This window comes from Quercus suber, unplaced genomic scaffold, assembly GCF_002906115.3.
Source record: "Quercus suber isolate HL8 unplaced genomic scaffold, Cork oak 2.0 scaffold_552, whole genome shotgun sequence".
NCBI classification, from domain to species: domain Eukaryota; kingdom Viridiplantae; phylum Streptophyta; class Magnoliopsida; order Fagales; family Fagaceae; genus Quercus; species Quercus suber.
The window spans coordinates 209,933-232,937 of NW_027070000.1; the positions used below are offsets into that span (position 1 = coordinate 209,933).

Sequence of the window (23,005 nt, forward strand, 5' to 3'; positions counted from 1 at the left end):
TTTAGATTTAGCTTCACTGCTGCAAGGTGTTTTTGGTGAATAAGAGCTAAAAAAATAGCATTATACTTTTATAGCACCACTGCTGCAAATGCTCTAATGGGCTTATATACCAAGTGTTTTGAAGGGTAATTGGTAAATTTGACAATAAGTTAATTAAGTCAGATGGGTTATTGCATGTTTTTCGTGTCAAATCGAGTTGACCCATTCATTAATTATGTCTATTCAAGTCGACATAGATTTGAAATGATCCCGTCAAGCCAAAATCATAATTGGCTAAATCTGTGTCATGTTTGCTTGGGTTGTGTCAAATATTATCTCCCCTAGTTGCAGGAAGGGAAATTTAAATTTTGCACTCTATTAAAAACACTAAAAAGTGTCAATAGAGTTACAAAATCTTAGACACTTGAATCAAGTCTTTTTTTTTTTTTTTAGAAGGACTTCAATCAAGTCTTGATTCTATTAAAGTGCGTGACTTATCTTTTCATCTTTAAAAATGTAGTAGGAATTTAAAATTTAATCCTTAAAATTTAATCTCTCTTATATTCAGTTGGTAGGAATTTGAGGTAAGAATTTTGAATTCTTATTAATTAGTAAAATTATAAGTGTTCAATTGACTACCATTGTAAGAGTTTGAAAATCTCGAAAAATCTCAATTCTTACCATTTATCCGATTTTAAAGCTCACCTTAAAAGTTAGGACTAGTTTCTCGTGTTTTGCACTTGATTAAAATTGCAACAAATCAAAGCTAAAATTAATTCATAGTATTTATTATCAGATCTCATCCACCATACTGGTCATGTAGATTTTTTTCTCCTTATTAAACTTATATTAAATTCCCAATATTTTTAAAACTATTTTCTTAAGACCTATGGACAGTTAAAACCCAAATTCTTAGATTATGTTTGGTAATAGTTTTTGTTTTCTATTTTCAAAAACTTGTTTTTGGGAGTATAAAGAAAAAACAATTCTCTTGTATTTTTGAAATAAAAAACATGTTTAGTTAGTTAAAATTAAAAAAAAAAAAAAGTTTTTGAAGAAGAAAAAACTGAAATATATTGTTACTAGGATTTGAACTCTAGTGCTAACTTATTAAATGAGACAAATTCATTAAATCAGAGCGTATTTTCATTGACATGAAAACTAGAAATTGAAAATAGCATTTTGCATATTTTTAGTTTCTTTCACAAATTGAGTTTTGAAAACATTTTTTTTGTTTTTTTGTCTATTTTGGGTTGCCAAACAAGTTTTTTAGTCTCAAATATAGAAAAATTTTTTTGGAAACAGAAATTAAGGAGAAAAAATAGTTACCAAACATACCCTCGGTCTTTCAAACCGTTAGGAGTTTCACATAAATTTTAAATCGTGAAAGAATAAAAAATTAGATTGAGATCCAGTGCAATGTTAACATACACGAAAGTTAAAAAAGTAAAAATTAAAAGGTTAAGATTTTTTCTATCCAAAGACTGAGATCAAAAGTGTTTTTAATCTCAATCCTTCAATATGGTATTGCATGGTGGTGTAATAGCTCTAGCCACCAAAGAGGTAGTTATTATAAAAGTAAAGCTATTTATGAAGAGTTTTGTAACTCAATTAGTATTTTCAACGAACATATTCAAAGTTTAACTGAAATTGAAAACTTTTTGCTGAAAATATAGAAAAATATTTAAAAAATAAATTAAATAGTATAATGACACTTATAAATAATATCAAAAAATATAATGAAACTCATAAATAATGAATAAAATAAATTGAAAGGGAAAATAAGCTAAAAAATTCAGTATATCCCAAAGGCATTCAAAATCAAACAAATTGTGAGGTAGAACGGTGGAAGTGACATGGTACATCAATATTGGACTTTGTTTTTATTTTTGTTTTTATGAACATTGGACTTTGTTAATCTAACGTGTCGGCGTTGTCATCAACAACTAAAATAAAAAAGACAACCTCCTCAAAAAAAGAAAAAGAAAAAAAAAGACAAGGCTTCTTCATAAAAACTCATTTACGGACAACTGGGAAGTGGAAAGTGGGGGAACGATATGACTTGGTGATAAATTGGATATAGAGATATTTTCACTCTCTCTCTCTCACTCGTGACTCGTGATTTCCATCACATTCATTCACTCACATACACGCACGTGACAACCCAAAGCTGTATCAGCCGCCATCACGAGTCTTCTTCTTTTTTTTTTTTCTTTTTTTTTTGGGATGTCCCCTCACGTGTTTATCTTAACGGAGACTTCAAGAAAAGACCCCTTTGTATTCTCTCTCTCTCTCTCTCTCTCTCTCTCACACACTTTGATCCATTCTCACCAACCATTGCAATTTCACATTTTGTTTGCCTTATTAATTTGTATTTTGTAATGTAATATATTTTTTTGTTTACTACCACAAGGTCCACAACATGCATATGTGTGTTTTTGTTTTTGGTATTGTATTTTTATGTTTGGTAAAAATGAATGAAGTCATGCTCAAACCATGTCATCAATATTGGTAGATTCTTTTTACAAAAAAAAATATATATATATATATATATTGGTAGATTCTAATAATTTGGTGATTGTTTAATCACAAAATGGAACCATAAAAGTGGACTTGAATCTTAGAAGGATATATGGTAATAATGTGATATATTAATGTGCATATGGGTGGGGATAACAATACTTTAATTACTCGGCCAAGAATCTTTGAAATGAGCCTATGTTATGTTAGATTAATGGCATGTGCACCATGTTGTTCCTTTGCTTCCTTTCCAAGTATGAGTAGAAGTATATATGGAGCACTAGTCTACTAGCAGGGGTGTATCCAAAAAATTTTGTTTGGGGTCAATTTGTAATACTAACTTATTAGTTTATACAAACTTTCATACATATGCATAATAACAGATATTTATACATACACATAACTTAGTCTCCTCTATAATGAATCCTTAAATTTTTCATCTTTAATTTAAGGTATCAGATTGTCTACCAAAGCAAGTAAAAATTTTCAATTGAACCAATGAAATATTCAAATACATGAATGATCCAAAACTTTAACAAATACAAAAACACATTTTACAATAAATAATAAATGTGAGGAAAAAAAAAAACCTTCTCTATAATTAATTAGACCAATTGGACAATTTTTTTTAGAGCATTATTCAACTAACTCAAATATTTGGGGGTCCAAGTCCCATTTTTGTAGACTAATTATTAACATGTTAAATATTTATATATAGAATAAAAAAAATTAAAAAAATTATGGGGGCAAAAGCATGTAGCTCCGCCCATGCCTAACAGGTGTTTGTCCCTTTGGTTTTCTCGGAATAGTAAGTTCTATGAGCCAATAAGTTGGCATAAGTATGAATCCATATTAAGGACAAATCAATGAAAATAAATAATGATGTTAATGATATTATAAATTTTTATAAAGCGTTGTATTAATTTTTAATTATATTATAAGAAAATTAATTAAAATTTTATTTATTAATTTATTGATGTGATAGTAATGATTATCATTATGTGATTTGTAAATATTTTGTAATAAATATAATAAGAAATATAATATTATTTAAATAAACATAATTTTCTTAACTCCTCTCTTCCCTGAGATCCTGGGATATTTGAGGTTGTCTTGCTGTAAAATAGGATATGAAGATGTAGGCTAAACCATTTCTTTTTCTTCTTGCAAAATCGTGAGAGGTTTTGTTTTGTTTTTTGTTTTTTTTTTTAATATTTTTTTTATGATTATATTTAATCAATGGAAAAGAAAAATGATCTCATGCCAAGTTAGGGTTTAAGTGTAGATTCCAACCTTTTTTTTTTCTTTTTTTCTTTTTTACCTTTATGCTCCTTTACACACAAAAAAAAAAAAAAAAAAAAAAGTCTTAATTATAAATTTTTGGATTCAATTTTGGATTCTCGAGATTAATCAGAATCAATCACTGTGTATAATGTATTATTTTTCAAGTCTCTTTTCCATCCAAAGACATTGGAATGATTGACAAAAATTTGCCAACATTACACATTGCTACTGTTTCTGAGGACAAAAGATAGTGATATGTAATTCATTTCATATAGTATTCAAAAAACGTTGAGGAAAATAATAACTAAATTATACAATTCCAAATCATGCCACACCTTTAAAGATACGGAATATAATAAGTCTCTTATTGCCACTTGTCATTCACAATTTAAAATTTTTTCGTTAGGCTCGTTCAACAATTCACTGTCTATGATTAATTCAATCTTCTTCTTCTTTTTTCTTTTTCTTTTTTTTTTTTCTATTATTTTTACCTATTTTAGAAGAGTGGTAGCTGAAAGAAATTTTCTTTTTCTGTTTTTGGCCATGATCGGGGTTACGTAGTTTTGCTCTGTTTATTTCGATAGAAAACTTTGTATAAAGATAATTTTCTAATATTTGGTATCTTTAAAAAAAATGAGTTAAAGAAAAATTATATTTAGGGTCCGTTTGAATTGAACTTATTGTTGCTGAAACTGAAAACTGAAAACTGAAAATACTGTAGCAAAATAATTTTTAAATGTATAAATAGTACCGTGAGACCCATTTTTAATATTTTTTAGTGCGTGAACAGTGCCAAACAGTGCATAAACAGTATTTTTTTTGTCTCCTGAACAGTAAAATCATGTGATTTTACTGTTCACTTTCTGGGAAAGAAAAAAAAAAGAAGGTAAAAATGCAAAACGCAAAACGTGGACTCAGCTTTCAGCTGAGTCCAAGCGCCCTCTTAGTCAACTGAAAAAGTAGGGCTTGTTTTTAGAGTTTTGCTTACCTCTAGTACTTTTTTAACTGGATATTTTCTATTGTTTTAAATATAAAATAACAAGTGGTGGTGAGTTTTAATCTCCACATTTTATTTAGTTAGTGGGTGATGTGACAGTTTCTCATTAAAACAAAATGATATTCCAGTTAAAAAAGTACTAAAGATAAGCCAAATTCTATTTTTAGAAATTGTTTTCTATTGAATTTTTTTGGAAAACAACTTTATCTAATAGCAAGTTAAATAAGTGAAGTTAGGAGACTATTTTTTAATCCATTAAAGGTTGTTTCTAAACATAGGAAAATGAGATAGTTTTATAAAAAATACTTTCTGAAAAATGACTAATTCTCTAGAAAATATTATTACTGAAACAAACCAAGCATTACAATGTTATAAACTCCCCCTCTCTTCTCTCTCTCTCTTTTTTTTTTTTTTTTTCTTGGGACATTTTCTTTTTCAGTTCTACATATATATATATATATATATATATATATATAGTATTTTAAAAAGGCTAAAATGACGATTGGGCTTGGACTTATTGAACAGAAGCCTGTGTGTCTCATTCTCATAGAAGAGCAACACAACTAACGGTACCCCTAATCCCACGGGTTACCATTAACAAAGTTGGAATGATTTAGCATAATTGGGTCAATACAACAATAATGTCGATTAATTATATGATTTTTTTTATTTCTTTTTATCCTTTGGCTGGAAGAGAGTTTCAAATTCATAATGAACCAAATGGAAGTGACTAATGACATAGTTTATATTTGATTGAAGTCGTTGTTAAGAGTCATAACTAAGGTGGAGTCCACTTCAGTGAAGTAGATAAAGATGCCTCAACCAGTGGATCTGGGGAAGGTTGCTTTCTTGATTCTTCAAACCCAAAACATTAAAAAAAAACAAACATATTGCTTTCTCATCGGTCATTTCCAATTCATTTGTGTGTTCACATTGTGGAGGGTGTTGGTCATGTTTGACGCAATACTATGATGTCATGATTTTTTTTTTTTTTTCTTGAGCAATGTTAGTATTACAACATTATATACCATTTTTGTTATAACTCGTTATGTAACGAATTGTTAGCCATGAAGAAAAAATGGTAGGTTCATACAAGATCACATTTTTAATACTTACAACTTGCCACATAATGAGTTGTAGCAAAAGTTATGTAAATTGTTGTTGTGCTCTTTTTTTATTCTTTGGTGAGAAAAGACATGCTTTCACTAAATTGGCCAAACAGTATTTTGTACATTAGATATGCATAAACTATAAGGAACCGAACCAAACGGCAAGAATTATTGTCCAATAGCCATTAGGTCATTTTGTTTGGAAATTAAGTCAATCACCTTTTTGGTTGTTTCATTGGGTAATTATGAACCCTTTAAAAAGGGAGTATAAATCTTTGCTTAAAATGCAGACCAAAAGGGATATCATATTTTACTTACAATTTAAGTCTTTATTCTTCTTAAATTGTAAAAACAATATTTTATATGAATAATTTCAATTTAGTCTTTTATTATTTTGGAATGCTTAAGCTGGATTTTTTTATTCGAAATGATGAATATAAAGAAAAAAATTATTGTGCCTTAAATTATACATTTTTTGTTCTAAAAACAGTTTAGTGAATTAATTATTAAAGCTTATTTGGTTCTTAACAGTCACCTCAATAATGATTATAGAAAAAGACTCAAATCAAAGTATTATAGAACTTTAGGGGCCTAAATCCAAAATTATTTAACTTTAGAAAAGAAAATATCAAATCTATAAGGTGTAGTTTGTAATTTGATTTAGTGTAAATTGTAAATTACACCCTTAAAATTTAAGGTGTTTAGATTTTATATCCTGAAATTTTAAAATTTGAATTTTACTCCTGAAGTTTAAGAGAGTTTAAATTTTACACTTTAGCGTTTTAGAATTTAAATTTTACCCTCTAAAATGATTTTATATTTCCAAATTTAAAAATTTTAAAGTATAAAATTTAATTACCCTTAAAATTTACGAAGTAAAATTTAAATAACCCTAAATTTCAAGGAAAATTCAAAGAAAAACAATTCACAACAAGCTGTATGATATTGATAACGTGCTCACTCCTCATGGAAGTTACACTCTACTCCCCCGAAAATGACAACAGCAAATCCCCATTTCACACGTGGAAGCAACCCAAGTCCAACAAATGTAGTTTAGTTTAATAAATAAAAAAAATGAAAGAATCAAAAAAAGAAAGATGGGACCACGATCAGAAATTGGTTGAAAAACTATGTGATTGAAACAAGTTCCTGCAATTTGGGGAGGGAAAGCAACAACATAGTCCACATCTTCTCCTGTATTGCTCGTATGATTACTTATTATAAAAAGATTTTATGTTATTAGAATTATTTAATAAATTATTATTATTATTTTTATTTTCTTATATTCTAGGTGGACACATGTTCAATGGTCCGTTCTTTGTCGGTCGGCAGGAATGGGTCCTAAAATCCTCATTGTGTTCATGTCAATTCTAACAGGTGGCAACAAGATAAGGACTAGGGCCTATGTATATGTATACTATAGTGCCCATGACTTCATGTCCATCCTCAATAGTCAATTCCTCTTAAAGACCATTCTATTCACATCACATGACTACTTATTTTATTTTTTAAATTCTTAATTTTAGCTGTCTAACCACAATGGCATGCTTCATTAAGTTTTTTTTTTTTGTTTGGAAAGCATGTTTCATTATGTTAGTCTGTAGTTGCTTTTTTTTTCCTAGAATTATACAACCCATTACATAAATCTTCAAAAAATATTATTAATGTGTATTAAATTACTCATTCATTAAATCATTTAAATAAATTAAATAACTATAAATAAGTTATGTAACTAAAAATAGATGTGAATTTTTTTTTGAGTTGAAATATAGTACATCAAAAAAACCTTTTTCCAAACCAATTTCGAGAAAATTATGCCATACATTCATTGACATTTTAACCACGATTATCGTCAATAATACAAATTTTATTGTGAGTTGATGTGCCCCAATAACTTAAAAGTGCTAGTCTTTAACAAATCAACCATGCTCAAGAGATCGGAGATGTTAGACTTTGCTACTTTTAATTTTTCTAGTAACTTAAAAGTTTCTAGGCACTGGGGCCGATTTGATCTTTGTGGTGACATTGTTGTTTTCTTCCTACCACTATGGTGTCAAAGATTTTACGGTAGAATGCGAAGTTGGAGAGCATGGTTTGGAGACATATATAAGTGATGATAGCCAGGGCAATTGAGAATTGGAGGGAAGAGATTTATGAAAAAAGAAATTAGTTTGGCTTTAACTCAAACTCTTACTCTGAAAAAATCATACCCATCCAAAGTTAAAATATTTAAATGGAATAAAGAAAAAAAAAATTTGATGGATAGTTTCTTAAATGGAAGTATAAGGTCTCACGGTGACAAGAAGACCTTATAAAAATCCAAAAAGAAAAAAAGAAAAAAAGAACATTTATCTTGGACTTTTTTCGACTTATAAGATCTAATTATTTTCTCCAACTTGATAAGTATTTAGAACAATTCCTGTAATTTCCTAATCTCATAACTATGCTTCAAAATTTTTATTTTATTTAGATATGATGCATCATGCATGATCTTAGAATAGTACAAATGTTCATATAAAACTCAAACTGAAGGACATATATACTTAATTATCAGAAAGTCGAGAAATTAAACTGATTAAATATTTATGATGTGTGACGTGTGTATAAGAATCATGAAAAGTGCTTGGTAATATTTAATTTGAATTTAGTGGGATGGAGAAGGGATTAGAATAATAGGAACTACAAAGTTGAGAAATTCCTACCCAAAAAAAAAAAAAAAAAACCAAGTTGAGGAAAAAGTATTAGATTGTGGATTTGAGTGCGTGAGAGTGGACAAGGATTCCATAAAAAGATGCATTTAGATACGAGAGAGAGAGAGAGAGAGAGAGAGAGAGGTTTAAAATCTTTAGAATATTAGGTGTTTTTTTGGGAAATACAAATAGTAGCTCTTTAAATTAAGCCACCACTCCTTCGAATTATTTACTTGTTATTATTGATAATAATTATTATTTTCGTCCTTCTATTTTCCTTCCTTATATTCTTATCACCTACTTACATCTACTAAAATTTATTCTATTTAAGGTCTCATTCACTCTAAGAAATAAGTCAAGATGGATAACCTCAAACCCTCTCTTTGAAAGTCTTGGCCGACTTTACTCCAAAAAATAAATAAATAAAATCTTAGGCAACTATAATAATATAAAGAAAAAATATAGATACAATAGCTTAGGTGCTATTTCTTAAATTCATTTTTTAAGATTTAGTAATGTGGTTACTTTACTAAAAAAATATACTTCCATCAAATTTTAAAAAAATCCACACGGCAGAATCTAAAAGAAGAACTTAAGGAATAACACATAAATACTGTATTTAAGTTTTGTCCTTAATATAATTTGATTTCACATATTGACTATTTTTGGCTACCAAATACCATGTGAATCATCGAATCCAATTATTGTCTTAATATTTTTTTTCTTGATAGATTTTATTTATTTATTTTAATACAAGATAAAAATTATACTTTAACCTAATCTAAGTGTATATGTGTGTGAAACTCTTTCCCAAAGACTTGAACTCCAGCCTTTACCCCCATCCCACAGGTAATTATTGTCTTAATATTAATAATAATATAATTATTATGCACACATAACTGAGATATATCAGACTAGTTACTTGCAATTCATGCTAATAAAGGTGACTATTATAGACTTTATAGTATTATCTCAAAAAAAAAAAAAAATCCAAAAACCTGATATGACATCTGCAATTTTTTTATATAAAAAAATAGCCACAAGTTTTATGTTCGTTTGTATATATATATAATCCTAGTTTAAAAAACTCTATATACTACTTTCGTGCTTGTATGTTCTAATAAGTATTATTATTTTCTAAAATATATATATAATCCTCAGGATAGAAATCTTATTTTATATTTATTATTATTCTACATAGTTGCTGGAAGCCTGGAACTGGAACTAGACTTATTATTAATTGCTATCTTGTAACGTAACTCTATTGACTATCTTATGATAAAGTCATCCCAACAATCTTTTTAATATATATTAGCCTTTGAGCTAGCCTCTAAGCACGCGCTTACACGCGTACTCAAAGACTCTTCTATTTTTTGAGTAAAAATTAATAATTTACATTTATTATAATTTGAAATTTCTACTTTTTCCAATCACAAAAAAAAAAAAAAAACCCTAAGGGTGTAATGAATTAAAAAAGAAAAAAAAAAAGGAGGACAGAAGAAACAAATACATTGTGATGAAGTAAGAAAAAAGAAAAATGAATACGTGGGGTAAGTTTTGTAAATTTGAGAAGTTTTAAAATTAACAAAAGAGTGATTCTATTTTGTAGAGAGTTAGTAAGTAGTAAGAATTTAAATCAACGTAAAAGTAGGAGTTTATTAGAAGTAAAAAAACATTTTAACATAGAAGTAGGAATTTATTATTTTTATCAATTTACTATTTTAACTTTATTTTTAAGTTTTAGGTATGAGTATTTTTTACAGTAAAAAAAACAATAACTAACTTTATTTTTCTAATTTACTATTTTAACTCCATTTTTAAGTTGTTGATTAATTACTTTAGGTGTATTTTTGACAAAAAAAAAAAAACAGTAATTAACTTTTTGAATCATCTTAATATATACATATATATATATATATTATTAATAATAATACTAATAATAATAAAAAAGTCATCCCGGCATAATTACATGTCGTTTGAATATATATATATATATATAAAATAATAATAAAAAAAGTCATCCCGGCATAATTACATGTCGTTTGAATATATATATATATATATAAATAATAATAATAATAATAAAAGTCATCCCGGCATAATTACATGTCGTTTGAGGGATTATCTCAGTCCATGATAATATTTTCGTATTAAATTCCTGTTTGACACTTTTGGGCTGGACACACTGTACAGATTGCCAATCATAAAAAGATTTCCTCACTTTAATTCATCTATACAGAAAGTAAATTTAGTTTGCACAAAATCAAACACACGTGTCAGATATATTCAAGTTTAATAAAAACGTGAAGGTTCCAAAAACGCAACAAAATCCCACTTCCTCGATTTGTCCAAGCATCCGTACAACACAGTTTGCTAATAACTCTGATTGATTCAAGTTTGACTGAGACTGCACAATTGAGTAAAAAGCACTATTAGTAGAGATAGAGCTTGAACTTAGCAGAAAGCTTTTCAAGTACGACTTTTGCATCCAATTCTATCCCATTGCTTCAATCCCAAAATTGTAATCAAAGATCAATTTCACCCTTCAAATCCAACAACCTTATACGTAGACCAAAGTATAAAACGTAAACGTAGTTGTAACTAGTAACTAGTAAGCAGTAACTTCTTTTTTTATTTTATTTTTTTTATATATTTCTTTTTGTCATTTTCAATCAAATGGTGTGGCCCTAAACTCTCTTGCCTTTCACTGCAACTACAAGGTATGCCACATGAAAAATTGTCCCACAAAATCGTTACCGTAGATTCGCCAGTTAATTGAAAGCGAAACTCCAATGACATTTTAACAGTAATGTCCAAAAAAATTGATAAACGAAGGGCCCCATGATCATCAAGCTTTAAAAGTGTTGCTTAGTTGATGACACGTGCCAAAAACTATGCCTTTTTAAAGTTAAAAAAAAAAAAAAATTTATTTTCTTCATTTAAGGTCCTACACAGTTACTTGCACCCACTACAAGATTAGTATTTGATTATTTAAGCAAAATGCTAACTTTTCCAGTATTTTGTGACATATGCATAAAATATTTTTTTGAAATAACAAAGTTTGGCAAGCTCATCATGTATGCCTATGCCTATAATTGTGTGGATGGAGAGAATTTTAGAATTCATTGAGTGAGTTGCAGAGCTGATTATGATATTAGAGCTTCAAGAATCAAGAGGTTTTAGATTTAGATTGGCTATGTGCAGGAGTATTAAAAACTCTATTCAGAACAAAGCTTTGTGTTTCTTATGAAGAGTTGCTTATTCAGTGTTTGATCCTTGTATCTAGTAGTAGTTTGATGCCTGTTTAAGCTCTCTCTGTAGGTAAGTATGTTTCTTTGCTGCAATTCTTAGTTTGTTAAACTTTGTTTGAATAAAATTATAAAAGTTACTTTGTTCATTGAAAAAACACACACATGCACGCGCATACACAATGGTACATTTTTTTTAATGATTGTGCCACACAAGGGGGGCTTAACTTCTCTCAAAGGTAGATTTTTATTCGTTTTTTGAATTTCTTGAATGATTAGGCCACAAAAGGGGCCTAACCTTCTCTCAAATATCAATCTCGCATGTGTGATGATTTCGAATTCTCTTTCTTAAACTCTCATCTCTGATGTGAACGAGATTCAATCACAAATTTTGATAATCAAAAGAGTTAATAAGAAGCCATAGTGGCAACGAGGCATAAATAGCAGGGAGATGCGTGAGCAGCCCCAAGTTATATAATTTGATTATGGGCTGGACCATTCATTAGTAGTTTTACCTTGGATTGCATCCATACTCTTCTGCCTAGCTTTCAAAAGAAACTAGAGATAGCAGTTTAGTTCTTACTTCTAAACAATCAATACAAACTACCAAGACAAAGCACACACTGAATTGGACCTCGATTGGGAAGTCCTGGAGACAACGCTAGACAATGGGCTGTTTGACCAAACCCAACATTTTACATTTCAACCTTTGAAAAACAAAAAATCTAATCATCCACCAAAAGGTCCCAAACCCTTAAAAATACTGGTTTATGTAAAAAATAGATTGCATCAAGAGTTCTCTACCAAGAGAAATTTATTAGGGGGATAAAAAGGTGAACTACTGCAAATTGCCATTTTTAGGTGGAACGACAATTGCCAATATCATTTGATGCAATTTTTACCGTTTCATACAATACTTGGTTCTGCAGCTTCCAACAAATGTGTAGCTCAGCTAATTAAACAAACTTTTTTTGATAAATAGCTAATTAAACAAACTATATCTTACTTAGCAAGGGCTTTCTTCACTGAAGCCAAACGTTTAATGAAAGCCACCTAACCCAAGTAAAGCCTCACGTTGGTTACATTTGATGTTTGATGTTCATGCAAAAGAAAGTGATCCCAACTCAGTCCTGCTTGTCATCTGTCACTCCCACTTGCTTGGCATCTGTTACTCCTGCCAGTATTGAAGCCGTCTCTGGTGCACCAGATTCACCCTCAGCTCCCACCTGAAAACATTGGAAATCCTATCACAGTTAGCACACAAGGAGGCCTTGACCGCCAAAACAAGCACTGCCATAAAACATCCATATTTGCTTGCATGTGCATGCCCCACAAGCAAAACTTGGAAGTTCAGGAGACAGGAAGCATATCTATCCAAAATAATACAAAAATTAATTAAAATCATAAAAATTGAAACTTATCATCTGTTTCACACTACCAAGATGAAAAGGAGTAATAGCCATCTAGGTCTCCAATGCAAAAATCCTCTCCCACCCCCCGAAACCACAACAAAAAAGAAACAGACGTTATTTTGTTCATTCTGCTCCAATGAAGAAAAGAGAGTTCTCACTTTATGCAACCAACTCTATGAGCTTTCCTCAATTTTGGAATTTCAAAAGTACACTACATGCTAATGTACTTAAATCTTCTACAATGTTACGTTTACTTTGAATCACTTTAAAAGAGAGAGAGAGAGAGAGAGAGAGAGAGAAGCAAGGAACTAAATTTCTGTGACTATCAAGAGCAAATACCTATCCAGGAAATCAAGATGAGTGAAATATGGCGACTCATAAGAATTGTTGTGACAGTATATTTTTGGAAGTCATAGAGAAAGTAGTTCCTTTTCTTTAATTTTGTCTAAAAAAGTATATTGTTGTAATCTTGTTCCAGTTATTCAGGTAACTTAAGCTTAATTTTTACTTTTACCATAGAATATAAGCAATCTAATACTCATTCTATCCCTCCTTACTTTCCCTTCAACTCCTTCCTAATGCATTTTCAACTGTACAAGGTCTACAATTGTATCAAATCCCAATCTTCAGCCTTGAGAAAGAAATAAAAGGAAGAATCAAAGATCTTAGTTCCAAGTAGGTGCACATATATATTTGCTTCCAGAATCCAGATTCTAAGCATATAACTATAACCATTAAACTCAAAACCATGTAAACTGACATTTACAACTTGAATTTCAACTTCTTTGCTGCAAAACATAAAGAATAGCACACTCCATCTAATCTAAAGTTCAATCTGAAGTATCTTTCACATTGGGAAAAAAAAAGAACAAAAGCCTTGTTATCAACCCACCAGCCATCACTATCCATATGTTTATTCAAAAGGATTCTTCAGTTCTACACATTCTTAAGACACTAATATGAATCGTAAGAGTCCACCATAGTGGTGAACAGGCTAGCAACCCAATTAACAAGTCTCCTCCTTTCTGTAATACCAATTGGTTTGGTCCACCAAATCAAAGACAACACATTTAACGGTTGGAACTATAAGGCAAAGACCCCATTTGCAGAGAAACTACCAAAATTTTATGGTAGCATTTGGAAGTATAAGTCACAAATTTCATATTATAAACGAATGAGATCCACGAATCACATTCCGTATTGATCCAAACACACATCACATACCATAACTAAAACCATCCTAAATTTCTTTTCTAAGTAATAATAACTCTTTACAAATGCAGTCCAAAACCCTGTACTTATTATACGCAAATCACAAGAAGGTTGGACTATTTAGCCTATGAATGATTTTAGTCAGTTTAAAGTGATTGCTTTTAGTCCCTTAGATAACCCATCACTTAAAATTTGTTAGGGACTAAATTAACGGAATCAAAATTGTATTTTGGCATAGCGAAAACAAAAAACTGCGTAAAAATGCTAATGCTTTTTACTTGAATGATCAATAAAAATTATAAGGAAAAAAGAAAAAAAAATAGCATTGGTTGTTGACTCACTTTGATATCCTTTTTGGTTGCCGCAGGCTTATAAGGACAAGCCGGAGGAGCCCTCTCCGGCTTCTTGTACTCCCAACCAAACAAAGCGTAAATTTTTCCCTGTCAATTTTACATATACGCAAATGAAAACTTGAAATAAAATTAACACCTAATAAATTTGTTATTTATTATTAAAAACACAAATTGGGCATAGACGAATTGGAAGAGAAAATAGAGGGCGTGTCTTACGATGAAGTAATAGAAGAGAACAGGAAGAACGTTGACGATGGGTACGAGGAAAAGCGGTAACAGACATGCCAAGCAAACCTGACAACAACAACAACGTTGATTAATAACAATTTTATTAATAAAAATCTCTATATTCTATTTCATACAAAAGTAGTATAATTGAGAATTGGGGTTTCAGATTCAGAGACTTGAGACTTACCATTTTGGAAAATCGTAGTACTGGGATGATCTTTGTTTCGGTGTTACCTAAGAAGAGTAACGGAGAATTGGAGATTGATTTTGCAGTTTTTCGCTTAAAGTACGCGGTACTTGATGGTTATATAGAAGAAGACTTTGGAAACGCCTGTTGAGAATTAGAAGGGTAATATCGTCATTTCATGTTTCTGTGTTTATTTCTAGACGACATACCGTGTTTGGCCTTTTTTTTTTTCAAAACGACATAACTGTATCTTGGAAAACGAGCAAAACGACATAACTAAATAAAGTAAAAAACATTTAGAATTTTTGGCCCATGCAGGTCTCGAACCTGCGACCTTCGCGTTATTAGCACGACGCTCTAACCAGCTGAGCTAATAGGCCACATGTTAATAAAACGAAAATCTATATATAACTCATATTAATTATATATATATATATTTGGGTATTTAAAAGTTGAAACTGATTGTAAAAATTCATTAAAATAAAAAAAAAAACAAGGTTAATAATCACTGACCACTACACGCACTTTCACATGCTCAAAGGCTCTTCTATTATATTTCTTTTCTAAAAATAAAACTTTCCATTCATTGTATTTTGTGATTTAAGTATTTTCTAATCATTAAAAATCCCTAAGAGTGTGATGAGATTTATGTATTCTTGGATGTGTTAAATGTAAAAGTAGTAGAGAGAGAGAGAGAGATTGAAAAAAAAATGTTTATTTTTTTTTATAAAAAAATTAGAATTATTATATTTGACTAACGCGAGAGAGAGATAAAAAAAAATGTTTAACTCTAAAATTTAAATTTGACAAAGAAACATAGGAAGGGGGAAACATGGATAGAATTATCAGTCCCTATTATATAAACATGGAAAAAATTATCTAAAATTTAGAAGTTTTTAAATTAATAATTTTACATGTCTAACCTTAATATTTAAACTTTTGCCACTCTTCTAGCTTTTAGGAAGCTTCCAAGTCTTCCCAGTGTCCTAGTGAATTTTTCTTATGTCCAATTCCAAAAAGTTAAAACCCTAAAAAAGAAAAGAAAAGAAAAAAAGATGTTGAACTTATTGCATTTTGCTATCTCTATAGTAGATTTTAATAAACATTTTGGTTACTAGCGTTCAATATTTCTTTTCTTTTCTTTTATCAGCGACTCAGCACTACTGCTAAATGTCTATATAATTTTAACCTTTGTTTCAAAACTAGTATTGAGAGCTAGTGAGATGTCATGATTGTTTTATATTGGAGGTGATCAGGTGCATGAAGAGAAGAAGAATGCAATTTTCAAGACTAATATATGGAAAAGAATCCCCTCCGACTTCCCAAAACGGTTGAATACCAGAGCGGAGCTCCACATTGCGGCTACAACAACCAAATGTAAAACGAAATATCTACTATTGTCCATGGCACTCTAGTCACAATATGTTAGGAGTGTGGTGTGAGTGTGGTGCTGATTAGGCATGCGTGTGGTGTTGATGAGAGGTGTGTGTGGATGTGGTGCTGATGAGGTGTGCGTGTGTTGTTGATGAGGGGTGCGTGTGGTGCTGAGTTGTTGATGAGGCATGCATATGGTGTTGATAAGGCATGCGTGTGTTGCTAATGAGAGGTGCGTGTGTTGTTGATGGGGCGTGCGCGTGGTGTTGATGAGGCATGCATGTGTTGCTAATGAGAAGTGCGTGTGTTGTTGATGGGGCATGCGTGTGTAGCTGATGAGGTGGGCTATGTTAGTGCTGCTAGGGTGTACAATGTAACTGTGCCACAAATGGTGTTGTAATTGCCTAGTTGGCATTGTGTACTTCAACTTTAGTGTATATATACTTGTATTGGAAGTGTACCTACATTAGCATTGTATTGTATTAGAGTTAGTTAATGGAGTTTGTTAGTTAGGATGAGTTGGATGGCTTAGCTAGCAAGGTAGTTATACAACTACACAGCTGGCTTGTGAGAACAATTAGGAAGTTGGATACTGGACTGATGTGTTATTCAGGGTATTAAACTGGAAGAGTGATTGTAGAATGAATGAACATGATTGATATTCTTTACTTGAATTTCCCTCTCAATTCCCTCTATCTCTCTTTCCCTATTTTCTCTCTGTTCTAGGAGGCCTGGTTGTCCTCGAATTCAGCTGTCAAACTCCTTAATTCCTAGCACAATAGCTCGTGGTCATGTGCATGACATAAAAATGCACATTTCTCCTTTTCTAGCATCATCCCCAAAAAGAATAATAAGTACCCTATAGTTAACAGCAAATTGTTTTTCCATTCATTATGATTGAAAAGAACGGGTTCTTTGATTGCAAAAAGATGGATCAGCTGCCTTGGAGCAGTTCGAAGACTATAAATTTGATGTTGGGCCATCAAAGGGTTACACATTCTATATTATGAAGTAATATGATTGTTTAGTCATCCATTCTGTAAACCAGTAGTGTATGCGGATGGTCACAACATGAATATGCTTCATTCCCATCCGGGATTCATTTCAACAAATTATCATGCACTCTCGGCCTTGCAGGGAACATCAGTGCAGCGACAAACAGGTCTACCAGAAGCTTCCCAGCCATTAAAGCCACGTTCCAGAACCATAATATTCTTTATTCCTGTATCTTCCTTCATCTCCTCAAGGTAGTTGACAAGCCTTCGTGCGCAAGTTGGTCCACGAACCTAAAGAATCATGACATTGAATAAATCTTTCAGGAAAACCTTCAAGTATATTTATAATCATAGTTTCTGAAATTATAAAAAAAAAAGAAAAGAAAAAGAAGATAATAAATTGAGAGATTTGGCACATAAATTTTGAATGTTTCATATTATTAATGGAACTAGTGACTAATTCAAAATGTCAAAGAAATTATTTATTTATACTTTCTATGAAGAAAGAACACTATTCTGAAATGAATGCAAATGAAATACACAAGCTGTATTTAAAAGAAAACTATAAATGTAAACAGTTCTAGTACACATGTTGTAAGAAAAGAAAGAAAATTTTAGGTAATAGTTTCAGTCAGAATGGGAACAGAATTTATGGGTGCAGGAATGCTAAGCCGGTGTTAAGAAATAAAAACAATTTGGTTTAATAAAAAACAGTTATCAAATAAAATGCACATGCAGAAGTTTGGCTGTCACAGGATATAGAGTTAGAAGAATCTTAAAGATTATAGATTGGATTAAGAACTTTGAAGAATTTTCTACAAGGATTACATTTTAAGAGAGCAGTTTTCCCTGCAAGTAGGTAAGAGATATAAGATCTCATCAAAGTTCTCTACATTCAAAAACATGGCATTTTTGGACAAGATCTTGACAATCACCTTGTACAATCCATGTAGAGTTACATAAGTGCAGAGAAAAGGGAGCCAGTTAATCATTCAATGAATTACTGCTCATATCATCTTTGTAATAGGCTTTCTCCACTAGTTGAGTTTGATTCGTACTCCCACTAATTCCTCAATATAAATACAGCCAACTCATTGCTCCTTGGATCTTCAAGGCTCTGTGGCTTTTGAAGTTTTTGAAATAATGAAATGTGCAAAAATTTAAGATAAAGTTCTTTTCAACAGTGGTCTGAAAGACATGTGCTAGACATAGTAAATCATTGTATTTAACAATCGAATCTGTAGAGTCCATTTACATCTAATTACATATGCCTTTAACTTCTCAACAATTCTTTTGTAAGAGATCCTCTAGCGTACCTCCACACACTTCATAATTTTAATCCAGTTAATGCATGCTGGCCTTTTATGAAAAGAGAATGGTTCACTACCTGTCCAAAAACTTACTAAAAGTGGCCTCCAACTGTTATCAGAAAGCTCTAACTCTTTATACGGGTAAGTATTTTAAAACAAGCTTGGACATGGCTAAGAACAAGGTTACTAGTTTATTAGATGTGAAACAATACTGTAAAGATCCACAAAGTTTTTTTAAAAAAAAAAAAATTTTTGATTTCCCATATCACTTAGAGTTAATGTGGTGGAGGACTCAATTCTTATGTGCAACTTTTCAAGAAAACATGTAAGTCCATCCAGAATCACAAGTTTTGCACGAATGAGTTAGTCAAATAAGCTACTTTCACTAACCAATATCCAGAAAAAGAATTGATTAGAGGACAGAGACAGCAAATATACTCTCTCTTCCCTTCCAGATTTAACTCAAATGTCGTGATATTATGTTCAATATTCATGTCCAACTGAGCTGGATAAAATTCTTTCCGAGTACATAAGATGTTCATTGACATTGGACAACTCAATTACAGAAAGAAAGGCACACTCATCTTGTAGAAACAAGGCACTACTTCCTTGTGAATTATCAACTGACTTGTTTGTTACCAGGACCCATGATTTGGTGACAATTTTGAGTTGCAGAAACAAGGCACAAATTCATTGCAAATTTTGCAATTGAATGATTCGATACCATGACAAGTGATTTGGTAACAAGTCTAAGTTACTTTCCACAAACTCATAAACTAATTGATACATCCCAATGCAATAGTCATTGAGCACTCCCCAATAACAGCTGGTCAAAAATATTGGATGCAATTCAGATTTCAGACTGCATTGACTTCATATTTTTATGTGGCTGAAAAAAATTATGAAACTAATTTCTTAGTGGGCTTCGACATATGTTTCTAACACTAATCTAACTAATAAACAACAACAATCAAAACTTAATCTGTTTGGTACCTGACTTGTCATTACTAATGCATTGTGTGGCTGTATCCTAAACTGATGCTGCTAGGTGTCAAGTGGTGCTAGTTGTTGTTATGTTGCTGGGTAATAGTGTCATGCTGTGCCTTAAGCTGCTGTTATGCCAGTACTGTCATGCAAGTGCTGTTGCTGTGTGCAATTATGCAGGTGTTACTGCTGTGTTGATACACCAGTTTAGTTGTAATTTGACGTTAAGGATGTGTACTAGGTACTACCATATGCATGTGTGCAGTTTGTGATGTGATGTGATAGCACGTGTGTGCATGGACTCTATCAAGCTGTAAGCACTTGGCTAATTGCCATGTGACAATTCTGCATGTGTTCAGATAGGATTCTTTTAGGCAGTTAGAAGGTAGTTAATAGCAAACAGTAAATCAGTTAGCATAGTTGTTATGAGTGAGTACTCCCTACTCAAGCAGCTTAGGCCCATATAAGCTGCAATACAATGTACAGAAGGCATTAATGAAAATAAGCAACTTCTTTAGTCTCTCATCTCTCTACTCTCTCTTAGTCTTTCTAATTCTCTTCTTAGGAGGCCTGGCTGCCCTTGAAGTCAGCCATTCCATCACAGAACTCACAAACTCACTTAACCACATCAGTTAGTAAGAACCACAACAGCTTTTTCACATTATCCCAACGTTGACTCCTAACAGATCAATTTGGGTTGGTTACATGTATTGTTTTCCATCATTCAATCTTACCCAAAATTATACTCTCTGTTATCGACTTAATTGACATGTCATTTTTTACTACTTCTAACAATGTTATTTTAGGTTTTTCTCTACCTTTTTTTTTATTCCCTCAAGTTGAGTCAACATTTTTTTCCTCACTTGTGCAGTAATCACTCCCTCTACACATGAATAAACCATGAATGTCTTAAGCAACTCTCTCTCATCTTTTCATCAATAGGGGTCACTCCTATTTTTAAGTGAATTTACTCATTTCAAATCCTATCATTCCCTATATTTCCACCTATGCATCTTAACATTACCGTTCAACTACACTCATTTTATATACATATTGCTTCTTAAGAGCCCGACATTCAGTACCATAGAGCATAACTATTCTATAGCAGTCTTATAAAAAAATTTCATTAACTTAATAGGTATTCTACTGTTTTACAATCACACAATACTCCTAAAGCAGTTCTCCACTTCATCTACCATGCTCTTATCTTATGATTTCACATCATTCTTAATCTCTCCATCCCATGAGTTATATATTCAAGATAACTAAAGCACTCACTATTTTGTATCTCTTGATCATCAAATCTTACAACTCCTTCATCTTTGTTTCTACTTTTACCAAAGTTAAAATCTCATGTATTCTGTTCTAATCCTACTGCGCTGAAAACCTTTAGATTCTAAAACATCTTTCAAAATTTCTAACTTAACTCCACTTCTAATTTCAATAGCATCTCTAAGAATCACCAAGGACTTCACCTTGAATAGTTCTAGTGAGCTTATCCATAACTAGTGTAATGAGATATAGAGTTAATATTGATCCTTGATGCAAACTTATGGTGATAGAAACTCACACTATAACTTCATTGTGCATATCCTTAATCAACCTAATATACTTTAGATATTTTTCTACACATTGCCTGTAATAGAGTACTGCAGCTAATACAATAATTCACTGAACCTTCGAAAATCACAAACATATAAAATGGAGATGGTAGGGATAGAATTGAAGAAACCCAATAAACAATTGAATCCAAAAACGAAATAAAACACCCAATAGAAAATGACCCAGGTAAGCAAATCAGAAAAAAAAAAAAAATCAAAGATAATATCAAAAATCGTTAACAGGGTCTGAGAATTGAACGAAACCTGACTGAGAGCGCAGTGGAAAACAAGGGTATCTTTTCCCTTAACTTGCTGAACGAGATTGGAGATCTTGTCACTGAAAGTGTCACTAGCGAAGTGCAGAGACCCAGCTATATGCCCATCGTAACTCCTCTCATCATCCCTACAAAATAGCCACACAAAAAAATAAAACTACCTCAATATCGGATTCTATTTGATGCAGAGTCAAGCGTGTGTTAGAGACTGTACCTGACATCGATGATAGCAATATTAGGGCGGCTTTTGATAGAGAGAAGCTGAGAGCCTGTCACATAGGAGATGCTACGAGCCATGTCTCTGCTTCTCTCTTTAATCCTTTTTTTTCTTCTTGATTCTCTGAATTTTTTTGTCCGAGAAAAATACCCTGCTAAATTTCTTGGGCCTTTTTAGTTTTTATTATAGTGGAGTAATGGACCATTTACTCATGCCTATAATAATATTCTGCCGGTTTCCATTTTGGTGTGAGGGATTTTTCTATTTTGGGGGGAGGGTGGGAAATTACATCCAAGGGTCTGTGATTTAGATTATGAGCTAGGTCTTTAATTTTGTCAATTAAAACTTAAATTTATCAAATCATTTCAATTATAGGCCTTAGGGGTAGCTAACCCTAATTCGAACTCGACAAATCCGTCCAACCTAAAGGCACCAGACCTGAAGTCTGCACAATCCAAGTAATAGATCAATCGATGGTGGGTTCTTTTTGTCAAATAGCAAGTTTCACATCTAAATTCTAGAAATTTGATGAATTTGACACATCTGACGTTGTAGTTCTTCCTTCGAGTTTTGTTATGCATAAGTTACTCAGGTTTCGTCTAAAAGATTTGGTGAGATATCTACTAGATCCCCTAGAGCTATGAAATCTATTTTCTTCAACTCTTGGTTAAGTGCGAAATGATATAAGTTTTGAAGTCCTTAATCAAATAAGATGGTCCATCGTAGAGAAGAGCATAATTGATAGTAATTCACAATCAATGGAGGTTTGGCCTTGAACGCATGCTTGACAGGAGAATTTCATGCTTGGGAAGTAGATTTGGCCTTGAAGCAGATGGCACCACTCAAAGCTCCTGGGCCAGATGGGATGCCTCCATTATTTTATCAGAATTTTTGGGAACTGGTAAGAGATGATGTTATTCATGATATATTGTGTTTTTTAAATTCGGGCAGCTTGCCAAAGTCTTTAAATCACACTTTCATTACCTTGATTCCAAAGAAAAAAAACCCGGAAAGTGTTACTGAGTATAGG

General features: G+C 31.6%; 2 protein-coding genes and 1 non-coding gene across 3 annotated transcripts; all 3 read right to left on the reverse strand.

The window, feature by feature from the left end:
- Window positions 1-12,611: 12,611 nt before the first annotated feature.
- On the reverse strand, window positions 12,612-15,350 carry LOC112037240 (uncharacterized). The gene is made up of 4 exons (XM_024070050.2): window positions 15,220-15,350; window positions 15,021-15,098; window positions 14,793-14,891; window positions 12,612-13,053 (listed from the first exon to the last, which is right to left on the reverse strand). The coding sequence occupies exons 1-4, from the start codon at window positions 15,220-15,222 to the stop codon at window positions 12,952-12,954; spliced, it is 282 nt and encodes a 93-aa protein (XP_023925818.1). The 5' UTR covers window positions 15,223-15,350; the 3' UTR covers window positions 12,612-12,951.
- Window positions 15,351-15,525: 175 nt separating this feature from the next.
- TRNAI-AAU (transfer RNA isoleucine (anticodon AAU)) lies at window positions 15,526-15,599 on the reverse strand. Its single transcript has one exon. It is a non-coding gene; the product is annotated as a tRNA-Ile (tRNA).
- A 1,915-nt stretch (window positions 15,600-17,514) lies between these two features.
- Window positions 17,515-22,279, reverse strand: LOC112037241 (dual specificity phosphatase Cdc25). Its single transcript, XM_024070051.2, has 3 exons — window positions 21,973-22,279; window positions 21,748-21,886; window positions 17,515-17,879 (listed from the first exon to the last, which is right to left on the reverse strand). The coding sequence occupies exons 1-3, from the start codon at window positions 22,053-22,055 to the stop codon at window positions 17,709-17,711; spliced, it is 393 nt and encodes a 130-aa protein (XP_023925819.1). The 5' UTR covers window positions 22,056-22,279; the 3' UTR covers window positions 17,515-17,708.
- Between the last annotated feature and the right edge of the window lie 726 nt (window positions 22,280-23,005).